Raw genomic sequence first — 13,729 nt, 5'->3', positions numbered from 1 at the left:
TTGCTGAATTTAATTTGTTAAATTTAATGACGCAGTTCTTTTACGAAATTATCAGCTCAAGAAATTTCACTTGTAGATTGAAATAATGCCTTGTCAAAGGTAAGTGCGTGCCTGTGAGTAGTGAAATTGAAGTAAAATTCAAGTTTCAAATTACTATTTCACTTTGGCGCAATCAAAATTATTTTTGACAACGCTCGTTTATGAACATATTAAAATGCAATAGATCGGAGGAGTTTCTGAAAGAAAAAGGAGCATATTCAAATTAATAGATAAAATAAAGAAAATTTTGAGAATTAATACATACAAAAAGACCAGGCATAGAAACAGAGCATAACAAATAGAAAAAATGAAGACTGGCGCGTATTCATTTGAACGTGAGAAAAGCCAGGAAACTTCCGACGCAGCCACCCTGAAGCCCTGAAGTGCAAATTGGTATCGTAAGTAGAGGCTTCTAAAACCCTTCATTGGTCATTCTATTGTTGGATTTGCTCTTATGACACTGAAATAATATCTCTGAATATATTGCGTCATATGTGTGCGTTTTACTCTGAAATTGCTATTTACATATTGTTTCACATTCATTTTCATAATATGCATTTGTTTTATAGTTACTTAAAAATCTTGTGCAATTTTAACTGAAATCTCTCAATTATATTTTCTTTTTATGAATTTATTGAGCATTGTTTACAGATTACTGTCGTATTCCTATATCGAGAAAATAATTTAGACTGTCATTTGCTGAAAAACTTATTTGAACGTACGTGTACGCTATCTACCATATTTAACTTCTTCAAATTCTTCAGATATATAACTTTTCAATTATTTTGTAGAGAACATTAAAAAAATATTATGAATGATCTTATTTTAAGGTGTGTTGGAACCCCAAAATCTTCAAAAAATTATGATTTCGGATTTTTGCATTTTCAAATTCTCTATGCTTTTATCTTTCTAAAAATACCATTCTTTAATCTATATGAAAATTATAACTGTAAAAAAAATCTAGTTTTAATTTGTCATCGACTGCTTTAATCAATAAGGAGTTTTACATAAAAACGCGTTTTTCTTCAAACGTGATTTTTTTATACTCGATGTACCTTTTCTCAGGAACTACTGCTCACAGGTATCTAAACTTTTAATGGCTTATTTATTAGGTTTCCTTACATTTACTGAAATAAGCTTTTAGTGATAAATTTAGAAAAAACAATTTTTTAAAAATTTTTGTGCGAGAAAAGTGCTAAATTTTACTATACCTAACAAAATATTCTGTAAATTACTCTAAAATTCAAAAAGTTTCAAAAGCTCATTTCGGTAAATTCTGTGTAATTAAGGTGTACCTTAATTACACAAAAAATTTCAAACGTGTCTCTACAGCAGATTTTGAGAAAAGGTTCATCGAAAATGGCCAATTTAGCATTGTTGGTATAGGGGTTGCTGATACCCCTTAAGCTAGGTAAAGCTCAGAAATCGTTGTAAGCTTTGGAAGCTTAACAAATCTCAAGTTATGCAACAGAAAATACTAAGTAAAATGCCATTTGCCCTTTCTAGAAGCCATATCCTTGATTTCGAAGCCAATGGATACTTAAGAATTATGCAGCTCGTTCGCTGGGACTTGAGCCCGGTGGTATTACCAGTGTTCATTAGACTTACCCCTCAGCCGTTGATGACGCACTCATCTCTCGATACGGCTGTACTAGTTACAATGCTTATTACAAAGAATATCAGTAGTTTTCTAACAAATTCGCTGACTTACTTGACAGACAGTCATAAAATATTGGAAAACAAAAACTACTTAAAAATGTTTTTGAAATTTTATAGCATACATTTTCAAGCACTTCATTTTCGATTTGCTCATAATGCCATCATCAAACAAGTTCTCAGATATCCTTTTCTGAAAATTTCTATTATAATAAAATGTTCCAATTACACTGCTTTAATTATGAAAATTAGTTATTGGAAAAGCAGCAAATAACCCGTTATTTCAATATTAAGTTATGCATATGCATATGTTCACATGTTCAAGCGTATATACGTATATTATATAGGGAAAAATAGTCGATAAACATAAATAATAACATCACTCAAAAAATCATAAAATCTTGATAAATATACATGTTTTATGACAATATTGCATTAAATATATAAATTTTATTTATATATTTAAAAATACTTTATAAAACATGCAGGTTTCCATTATGATAAAATGTTATGTCATTTACACTTTTATTTACATTAAACAGCAGTCCGTTCACCATTTGATTATTTCAGAATCAAAAGAAAGTACTACATTTAAAAAAAACGTACTTGCAATACAATAGTAAAAAAAATAACATCAGATTTGTATTCTTATAAAAATACTTAATATCAAAATTTTCCTGTGGCATACAACAAGTGTTACCAGATGTTTACATTACTATTATGCATATTACGTTTCTCAGTACAATTAGAAATGAATCAGTATTGTTTAAAACCTGTTGTGAATGAAGTAATATTTATAATAACGTTTTAATATTTCTCCATACACATAAAAATAAAAAAAAACTAAAACTTACTTAAAGACGTTAATTTAATTATTTCCATTTTTGTTGCATTTACTCACGTCATTCATTCATTAATTACAAAATGAAGCGTAACCTAAACCACAATAAGCATTAAATTATGCATAAAAACAGAACAAAACAGTTTTTCCAAACTTTCATTGCTTCTATTTTTTTTTTTCATTTTTATTCTCAGTGTTTCATAGGTTTTCTTCACATACAAGACATATAAAATCCAGCAGTCATTTTCTTCAGCTTTTTGAAGATAAGCGTTTCCGATTACAGAAGACAAGAGTAGAGAAAAAGAAATTCCGAAAATATTAATTAGAGGATAACTTACTCCTCTTTAGCAGAGTGGATATGGCTGCTGAATACTGAAGTTCACTTCGAATTCAGCATGTCATCCTCCGCACCTAACTAAAATACGAACCAATTTCTCTTATAAAATTCTTCATGAAGGCATCCCTGCCTAATAAGGTCACTCAGATCATATGCTTTTTTGTGAAGTACCGGATGGCTCAATTGAGTAACAGAGTTAATTACTATCATTTCATCAAAAACACAAGAGAAAATATATTTCAAAGTTCGTATTTTCTACATTTAAATTTTTTCATTGAACGGTCAGAAGGAGATTCGTCGGTCTGCACGGATTTTTCTTCTATTTCTGCCAAATTTCTAAAATAGATATCGCACACAACCTTAACTCCTTCTGGCTTTAACTTATTCTTGGATTTGCAAAATATCTCTACGCTTTTGCTATCGGTATGCATGATCGAATCAATTCCTGTCATCTCATCAAATATGCGGGAAGAGTTATACTTCAGAGTTAACATTCCTTTCAATTCAAGTTTTTCTCCAGATTTTACTCTGCGGAGCTGTAGCGTATTAGGATCGTTTTTCCAGGATGTAAAAGTGAAGTACCAGAATTGACCTTCTTCGCAACTTGCATAGTAGTCACTAAAAAGCTCCGCCTTATAACCCCATTTTGATGCTGAATGGGAGAATTCATAGAAGTTAGTATTCCATTCGAGAGTCAAATGCTTGAATGCCATATTTCAGATGAAATGGAATGCAATTTAATTTCACTTGCTACTAACTGATTATTGAAAGCCGAAAACAGAATCTTTGAAAAACGGAAGTGGTGACAAAATAACGCCCTTTGCAGATAACAATCCTTTCGATATATCTCTCGTTATCTGCCCTTATATTTTTATCGCATGATTTCATTTTTCTTCTGTTATTTTTCTCATTATCGCCATGATACATCCTCAGCTAATTCAGCTATCACTCGTACCACATAAATAAAGCCTTTACCAGGAAGCATAAGATAGAGCGAAAAGTCATAGCCTGTTCTAACCAAATAAAAGTATGCATAACAAAGACAGCGCACTTCTTTCGACTCGTGTAATTTCTTAGAAATAAGCAGAATAATCGAAATTAAAATTATATGTAACACATTAGGTTGTCTGAAACGTAATGACGCATTTTTGTATGTTTAGGGCGTAGGGCTGTGCTTAAGAACATACTGTTCGGATTGTTGTCGCATTCGTTAAGGTGACACAATGAATGCTGATTGTGAGAAAGTGAATATTAAGTTCTGCGTCAAGCTCGGGAAAACCCCTAATGAAACGTGGAACATGATTAAGCAAGCATATGCAGGCGAAGCACTTTCAAGAAGTCGTGTTTATGAATGGCACAGAAGATGTCGGGAAGTCAGAGATTCAGTGCAAGACGATCCCAGAACTGGTCACCTGTCTGTAACACATACCGATGCAAACGTGAAGCGTGTAAGGCAGATATTGCAAGAAGACCGTCGAGTAACTATGTGTGTGTATGAGATCAGAACTGAATTTTAATCATGATGTGAGTTATAAGATTTTAGGCGAAGTTTCAAGGAAACGGGAATCTGATGCAAGAATCGTCCCTCACTCACTAAGAGATGAATAGAAAGTGGAAAGACGAGAATTTCTGCTAGACTATTGAATAGAGGCAAACGTGATCCCACATTTGTATCAACGATTGTTGCGATTTTTTCTTGTTTCCGTGAGTGAAACGGTGACTGAGAAGAAAACTTCATCAAGATTATTGCAGACATCCAACGGGCTTGGGAACAAAGGAGCTTGCAAGCATCGCAGTTGAAGATTTAAATTTACGTTAAAATTCTCTTTACACTGATTTTTATATTCGCCACCCTTAGATTTATCCGCACTCTTGTTATTGGAATTTCCACCTTTTCCAGTCTGTTGATAGGCCTTCTGTTAAACTTGCGGTTTCTTCTGAAGAGAAAACCTTGAATATTGGCTAAACTGATTTGCGCGCGCTTTCTCCGAGTTCCTTCTGCTTTGGAATTTCACCGCGAGCTGGAATAGAACTTCTAATGTTTGCGGGTTACGGACTTCGAGGAAATCTTGAGCTCTCTTCCCATATAATAAATTGAAAATTTAAATTTTTCTTAGAATAAATTCCGTCAACTCATCGATAATGCTTTGATATTTACTAAACAATTCTGATTCTAGCTTCGCATGATCTTTCACAACTGGAAATGCTTTTAACAACGCAGACTTAAAATTCTCCCAGCTGTACGATTCTGAACCTGGGTCCCCCAACAAGAACTTTCCAATTCCTTTATACAAGCTGAGAACCCCTTAGGTTTGTTGTAGCGATGGTGATTTTCTGCAGCTGCTTTACTGGATATAGAGTAAAATGCAGGTCTAGTTGTTCCAGGAAGGTCATAACTGAGCCTTTGCCGTCAAATGTTGCGGCTGGTTTCATCGCAGCACGCATCGTTTCCATGATGAATCCAAATCCTTCCATTGGATTCGTGGACGTCTGAGGAACCTGAAAGGTTAGAGGGGTCAACGTAAATTTCCCGGACTCTAACGACATGGTCCGTTGAAAACTTTTCGGGTGCCAAATGTAGAATTTCTCACCTTGTAAATGCTAAGTTACAGTTGAAAGTAAAAAATCTTTTAAGAACTGATAAGCGAATAATCACTTGAGTTCGTGTGACAGGAAACAACAAGATAGAAGGGTAAACTAGCCCTTTATTATTCCAACTAAAGTTTAACAAAACTCTGTCTTGGAGTGCACAATAAAGCCGACACTTAGGCTTTGAACTTAAGAGACTAAGAATAATACTAGTCTTAACTAAACAGATATAGCCAAAGCTATCAAGATTCTAACCGAGTTGGCCCCTTAACGCTAATTGACTGCGAAGCTATCAAGGGCCTAAAGTACAGCCGAGCGTAATATTAGCTTACGAGAGAGTAACCTAAAAAGGCGGACGCGTGCAGACAGAATACTGGTAACTCTCTCGCTAAGACCGAAGAACATCGCGGTTAAATACCGTTTTTCCTCATTATACTCGTATATTCAGACGTGATTCTAAAACTACGTTCTGGCCGGAAGTAAAAAGTTGAAGTTCAGAATTGACAGGAAAGGAACTTAAAATTTAACTGTTAATAAAATTAACATAATTCTTACAAGGTCTTTAACATCTGTATTAATTAACCCATTAACTTATTATTATTTGAACTTTACTATTATTTCTAGTTTTCATTAGTTCTCACCTGGATATAAATGAGATATGCGTATGTATTAAGTTCTTGAATTTTAGAGAAAGATTTTCCCCCAAATCTGATCGTAGTAATATTTTGTGCTATTTTCTGGCACAATTCTAAGAGTTACTTGATTGGCGTTAGCCTTTCCTTTTTCTTGCTACCCTAGTTACCCCGTACCTAGGTACAAATGAGCCAGTGGTTGTTAAGCTTTTGCAGCTGTGAATCTCCGTTAAATTACTTTGGATTTTAAATTCCCCTTTTATGCTTCTGAATTCTCGCGAATATTACTTATTTGTAAGCACAAGTCGAGCATTATTAAGCTGAAAGTTTAAATAAAAATGTATTTTTTAAATTCTCTTCTGGATCTATTGTTATATTCATAGACGAGCGATAATTCAGCTGATAGAAATCAATTCTAATTTAATAAAGTAGAACTTTGCAAATCATTCGGCGAAACGCACGTTGAAAGGTGTTTGGACTATGTCGAAATTTTAATTAGATCTGAATCCTTTTTCCTGTCACTTTTTTTCCAGTCAAGTCATAATTATTGTTCTACGAATGCCTTTTGGTAGGCGTTAAAATTACCTTCCAAATAATGAAAGTTATTCATAGTCATTGCAATTTAAGAAATACATCTACTGCTTAGCAATGTTTTGATAATTTTCGATGGCGATAACTTCTGTTTAATTCTATTAAAATGTGTTATTGTTTTCGTTACATGAATTCCTTATCTGTGCAGAATAGAAGTGGTTGCCATTTTATTCGGGACAAATGTGTTTTGTGAATTTCGTGAGAAAATTCTCCCTCTGAAATATATCCACAGTTACTTTCCTGACCCCTATGTCTCTAACACTCAACCATTCTTAAAAGTATTTTCATCTTCTTAAAAGTGGTTACTTCTTAAATTTTGCCGGGTTATCGCTCTGAATTTAGTCAATGTATGCATGCGCAAATTTAAACTTCATTTATGCACTCCTGTTGGATTATAAGTAAAACGGGGATTTACGAACTAAATAGTCAATTACTGATCGAGAGTAATTGGTGTAATTAGGCAACAGCTAATCACTGAAGAAAAAAGCACGTCATGAATCTCGACGTAAACAACCAGCAACATTGAGGATGCAATGTGGAAGATATGCACATAATCAAATGGCGCTCGCACGCATAAGGTATATAATACCAAAGTGGCTTTTCGCTAGTTACCAAATTCGCCTCTCATGCTTTCATTTTCCTATTTTTACTTGTAAAAAGTAAAGGAAGTATTGTAATCAGGAAAAACTCCGGGTACCATATTTCAACGAAAATATCTATTTTGACCGCTATCGAATGCAATTTATTCATGTTTTTGCGTGACATCTGTACGTAAGGACAGAATAAAGGACTCTTTATCCCAAAACGAATTATAAAACTAATTTAAAATGGCTTCAGAACAGATTTTTTTTCATGACGTCTGTACGTATGCATCTTGAATAATCACAAAACGAGTAGCCTCAGAACGATGAAATTTTGTATATAAAACTGCTATAGCACGCAGTTGTTCACCTCCCTTTTTGATACCCACTCTATTACTCGGCTCATTGAGCTCAGTTTTTTTATTCTTATATGTTCGTAAATTGTGCATTTTTTGCATTAAAAATGATTCAATTGTGTTATTCTTCTCTTCCGGTTAAGGTTTTTATGTTCTTAGTTAACTTCCACGCAGTAGTTGTAGAATTATCAACAATTTAAAAGTTGTTTAAGTGAGGCTAAGCCTAATTTTTTTTTTTTTTTTTTTTTTTTGTTTGTTTGTTGTTGCCATAGCAGCCATATTTGTTTACATTTGAAACTTAGCAGAATAGTGGATTTGTTGCCAATCTAGAGAAACTAAGCTCCGCATCAACAAAGATAATACCTTCTTTTATTTAATATTATATTTTTATTTAATTTAATAATGCTTAATCCATTCTGAAATTATCATGTAAGTTATTAAATTATCTCATATATTGATTCAGCACAGCATCCACAACAAATTAAGTCAGTTTCTACGCCTTCAGTATCTTTTTACCGAAACCAAAAGTAAACTTTCAGTTTCTGCGTCAAAAAATCTGCCTTCTTGCCCACTGGCCGAATTGCTTGTTTTTGTGTAGCAACTCTAATTTTAATTGTAAAAAATTGCTCTTTTAATTATTTTAACTGTATTTATGTTTCGTATTTTTCTATATTTTTCAGTTTTTAATAAATATATTTTGAGGTTTCATATATTTTTACCTTGTTGCGAAGTGATAACTAAATTAATTGAATACAAAATATATCTCTAATTGAAATTCGAAAAAATAAGTTTAAACGAAATGCAGGGAAAAATGCGTGTAATTTAATATTCCGGTTAAGGAAGTCAAGCGGTGTACACATCAGATATTTTTATGTATGAATTAAGGTTTGTGATTATGAATTAAAAGAAACTTAATTTTTTAACTAAGTTTAACCACTAGTAAAGCTTAAAATAATAAATTTATTTATTTATTTATTTTTGCCTGTTAACAGTTTTTACAACAAAATGTTAAACTTATAAAAATCGAAAATATTTATTAGATTCTGTGTCTATTTTCGTTTTAGAAAAGAAATCTTTTCTGTCTGTTACACCGAAATCTAAAAACAAAGATTGAATTGCGAATTATTTTTTTTCCTTACAGAGACGGTGAGAAAATGCGATTTCTTCTTAGGCGTCTTTTCTGTTTCTTGGCCAGATGAATTGGTGTGCGATGAGCTGCCGGATTCACCAGATCCAGAAGTCTGCGTGGGATACGAACAGATGCGCAGCCTTGAAATGTCAGCCAGAAGTATGTCTGCTCCGATAATTCCAATATGTAATTTTCTCGCTGTAATTGGTTTTCTAGGCGTGAATTCCGCATAGTTTCTAAGTGTTTGACTGCTAATTATTACGTTCCGGCATACTTTTCCCACGCTTCACTAACAATACGACGATTTTGAATTCTACTATGAAATGCTATAGAATATGCAGTAAGAAATTTCGGTAAATGCTCCATTGAAGTGGAAAATTAATTATGTTACGGTGGTCTCTTAATTTAACTCTTGCATTTTTAAACGATGCAGAAGATATTCCTATTTCTGATAGGATTCCGTTAAAAGAGCTGTCTGTCTTTTCTAAACTAAGTACGTGTGTTCTAAACTGCAAGAGAAAAAAAATGTTTTTTTCTTTTATTATTTCAACATTGTATCATTAATATATTATACACTGTTACAGAGTTTAGAAACTAAAAATCTTCATCCTTAAGCCAAAATAGAAAACATTTCAAAATACAAAACACAAAATCAAACACAATTTAATAATTGTAAGTGACTGGATTCCACAGAATTTTTATCATTTCGGTTTGCTCAGTACCTTTTTTGAGCTGCATAATATTGCTATGTCGCTTTGGATTTTAATTACAGTAAGACCCCGCTTAACGCGGTGGATACGTTCCATCAAAGTAGAGCGTAATACGAAACAGCGCTAAACGAGGCTATCTTAACATGTAAATAATGGGGTTAGGGAAAGATGGATAGGAAATTGGTTAAGTATTAAATTTAATAATTTTTTTAATAAAAATAAAACCAAACATTTATTTCTTACAAAAATATAAACAATATAAACGAATATACTTATAAAAAACAAATAAAATTCTCAGTTAGTCAGATCATTCAGTCTATTCTGCGTTTCAAATTTTCTGCTTTTTTGTCAAGGAGGCATCTAATGTTGAATCTACTGAAGTTGCCAAATTCAATGCAGCACTGATTTGAGATTGACGTTCACCAGAATCTAATCTTCTAATCACTTGCATTTTAGTTTCCAGTGAAATGCTTTTTCTGGTTGCTTTCTTTTCTTGCTTTTTATTATCACCCATGATAAAAACTAAAGATCATAATATTTGTCACTGTATTTATTGTTATAGTATTATATAAATTTATACTTACAATAATGTCAACAAATGTTTCAAATGATAAAAATGCGTCCGTACAGCACCGCACCAAACAAGAAACACAACTACACTGTTTCGGATATGTTATTTGGAAACCTAGCGCTGCGCACAATTTCAGGAAATCCCCATAGTGCTGCGAGCAATTTCGGGAATCCCCGGGTTGAAATAAAAGAGCGCTAAACCGAAGCAGCGCTAAACGAAACAGCGTTAAGCGGGGTCTTACTGTATAAGTAGGGCAGTAATTTTACCGTGGAGAGAAAAGGCTGCGTTTGGGGACAAATAGCTAAGTAAATAGTAAAAATTCACACCTTGGAATTTACATTTATAAACTTGCGTAGTATTTGGTGGTTGCGTATTTACATTAATATTTCGGGGAGCAGAATATATTCAAAATATAATGCAATAACGCTTCTGAAACTATTAGATATTTAATTTAGCAGCAGCATATTTGAAAAATATGTACTACCCCTTGCGAGATTCAAACTCCTGACCTTCCAGTTGCTAGCCGTTCATACTTCCAGTTACACCATGTAGGCACTCGTTAAGGAGGGGAAAAAAAGCTTGGAAAACAAGTAACTATTAATTAAATAAAAAAACATATTTTTCTTTAGGTAGCTGAAATTTTTCCTTATCAAGTAGTCAGTTTCTGAAAATGTATTTAATACTTTTTCTTTCAACTCAAGATTAGTATTCATTTTGAAGCCGTTTTTATACATTATACTATGTGTAATGACAGATTTTCTGAACTTAAGTCACACTTGTTTTAAAAAAAGATCATTCGGAATCGAAATTTTTTGTTGGTAATGACAGGAAACCGTACTTTTAAAATTACGTAATTTAAAATTCAGTTCACTTCAATTGTTCATTCTTAGTACGTTATATTTAATAAAACGAGAAGATTCAACTAAACAGTCGACATCTGCTAGATGATGTTTTTTTAACTTAGACGAAGTACCTTGTAATTTAAAGTTATAAAACATTATATAGGCGTACTGTTGCTTCTTCAACTGATATCCATAAAAGGGCACTTACCAGCTTTGGGCAGAAAATGGGAATTTCTGCGGTATCCGAGAAATACTGCATCTTTCCAAATTGATTAATTCTGGTTCTCATGATGATCACGATAGTTTATTATTTCCCAAGGCATAAGCTGCAGTTAATATAATCAGTTTTCTAATTCCCGGGCTGATATCCCGTGCTCATAATAAGCATAAACTTCTGCTCGAATTTACACTGGTTATCATAAATTAAGGAAAAATCACAAAAATCACGATTACTGAAAAAGTTACATGTATAATTTAATTAAACTTACCCACAATATACAACACATAGTAAGGTATCAAATAACATAAAAAACATTACTAGACAAATATGGTAGTATAGAAATTAGCACATGTATAAAATGAACAAATCGAAGGTGTCAGTTTGCTATAGGAAAGGTACCTTCAACATGGAATCTGATCGCCTCTAGAAGCAGTACAGCACATACAGCGATGTGTGATGCTTTCAATTATGCGGTCTATCAGTTCCATAGGAAGCGAGAGCCATTGCTCTTGCAAAGCAGTCGCTAGTGCGTCAAGGGTTTGAGGGGGCGGATTGAGAGCAGCTAGACGTCTTCCTAAAGCATCCCAAACGTGCTCGACAGGATTCAAGTCCGGGGATCGAGCTGGCCACTCCATGCGCATAATTGTTTCCCGTTGAAGATAATCATCTACGATGCGAACCCTGCGTGGTCTTGGGTTGTCGTCCTGTAACAGGAAAGCATCACCTATTGCCCCGGCTTATAGGCGCACATAAACATCAAGGATGTCATCTCTATAAATCTGAGCATTCACGGTTCCCCTTGGAAACACATAGAGGTCTGTACGTCCACCCAAAGCGATGCCACCCCAAGCACAGACACTGCCCCTTCCGTATGTATCTCTTTCACGGATATTTTACGGATGATAACGGTTTCCAGGTTCTCTCTATATCAAATAACGCCTACTATCACTTTCTAGACTAAACCTGGACTCATCCGTAAAGAGCACCGCCCTCCATTGATCAGACGTCCAGTGGACATGTTGTCGTGCCCACTGAAAACGGTCCCTCCTATGGCGTGACGTGAGCGGCACACAAATGGCTGGTCGCCTCGCATACAGACCACCTTCGTGAAGCCTTCTACGCGCAGTTGACGTTGACACGAACCTTCCGGTGGTTGCAGCAAGGGAGGATCTAAGAAGAGTCGGAGTAGCGGTTCTATTCCTGCGTGCACATAATGTCAAATATCGGTCATCGGGGCTCATCGTAGCAGTTGGATGTCCTTGGCTGAACCTCCTAGATGCCGAATCTGTGGTTTGAAATTGCCTCCAAAGTCTATGAACCACAGAAGGACTCACATTTAGCCATCTGGCCACTTCTGTTTGACTTTGTCCTGCCTCTAGTCCCCCAATGGCTCTCCATCGCAGTTCTGCAGGCAAATGATGCCTGGAGGTCATTGTTACGAATTGGCTATCTCAGATTTCTGATGTCACTGTCACAGTGAAATATATGGGCTTGCTCTCAAACATGGACATGGCTCCTCATGGCTCCTCGCAGATGACGTATTCCGAAAGCAGCGCCACTAATTTGCATATCGCAGATTTATTCAGCTACTCTTACTTGGCAACATATTCAAATTTTACACGGTTTGGCTTATTTTTGAGGGAGTTATCCCTATTTTTGTGCTTTTTCCTTAATTTATGATAACCAGTGGATATGGCACAAATCAAAGATGATAGGAGAGTGTTCAAATTAAGCTCAACTTAAATAAAAACTTAAAATAATCATCTCAAAATAACTTTGCTAAAAGAGTTTCTTCTCATATCCCAAAAATCTAGCAGAACATTTCGAAGTTCGGCAGAACATTTCCAGCAGAACATTTCGAAGCTTGGATTTGACATAGATTTATTTAACGGATTTTGCATTTTTGCCGAAATTCTATCGAACAGTCGATTACAAATTATTTAGTTATGAAGCTAATCTAACAATTGTAAGGGAAATTAAAAATTCGTAGGCAGTATTAAGGAATTTGGAGTTGTTTTTTGGCATTCGCGAAAAAAATTAGATTTTGCGAAATTTTAGAAAAGTCTTTAAATTTCGCCGATATTCGTCTCTCCATAACGTTTAACTGCATTATTATATGAAATCGAAATATTTCTTGCAAGTAAATTTAATATTTTTTTTGTTCTACACAAGGAAATTCACTTTCCTTCCATATCTGTTAAATCTTAGCAATTATTTAAAATTATATTTTTTGCTGAATTTTTGACTATAAGCTTTTGCCATCCTAAAAGAGAGGCAAAATTATTATTAAAATTGATATTAAAGTTTATTTTTTTCCTTTTACCTAACGGCATTTTGCCACATTACCCGTAATTTCTTTATTGTTCTTATAATAGTTTTTGTTTTTTATTTCTAGCTTGTGTTAATGGATTTCGTTGTGATCGGACACGTTGCCTTCCTCAGTCTTGGGTGTGTGATGGATTCTCCGATTGCACCGACGGAACGGACGAAAGAAATTGTAGTGAGTAATAATATATCTATATCCCAGTACTGCATTTTCTAAATTTAGGACACGGAATATAGTGGAAAATTGAATTTTCAATTAATTTTGTTCTCCATCGTATTAAATAAGGCATTCACGGTCGTCTTTTTTCCT

At 34.1% G+C, this 13,729-nt stretch overlaps 1 protein-coding gene across 1 annotated transcript in view; it reads left to right on the top strand.

Moving 5' to 3' along the window:
- Corin (corin serine peptidase) overlaps positions 1-13,729 on the top strand; it is a 154,808-nt gene that overhangs the window by 105,888 nt on the left and 35,191 nt on the right. Inside the window, exons 6-7 of the mRNA XM_035362204.2 lie at positions 8,764-8,910; positions 13,490-13,594. Coding sequence (XP_035218095.1) covers positions 8,764-8,910; positions 13,490-13,594 — 252 coding nt within the window. The remainder of the gene's footprint in view (positions 1-8,763; positions 8,911-13,489; positions 13,595-13,729) is intronic.

This window comes from Stegodyphus dumicola, chromosome 2 (genome assembly GCF_044657685.1).
Source record: "Stegodyphus dumicola isolate Sdum_Otavi_A_Nest chromosome 2, ASM4465768v1".
NCBI lineage: Eukaryota > Metazoa > Arthropoda > Arachnida > Araneae > Eresidae > Stegodyphus > Stegodyphus dumicola.
The sequence above is the reverse complement of the archived record's forward strand: the minus strand, read 5'-3'. Positions and strand labels throughout refer to the sequence as shown.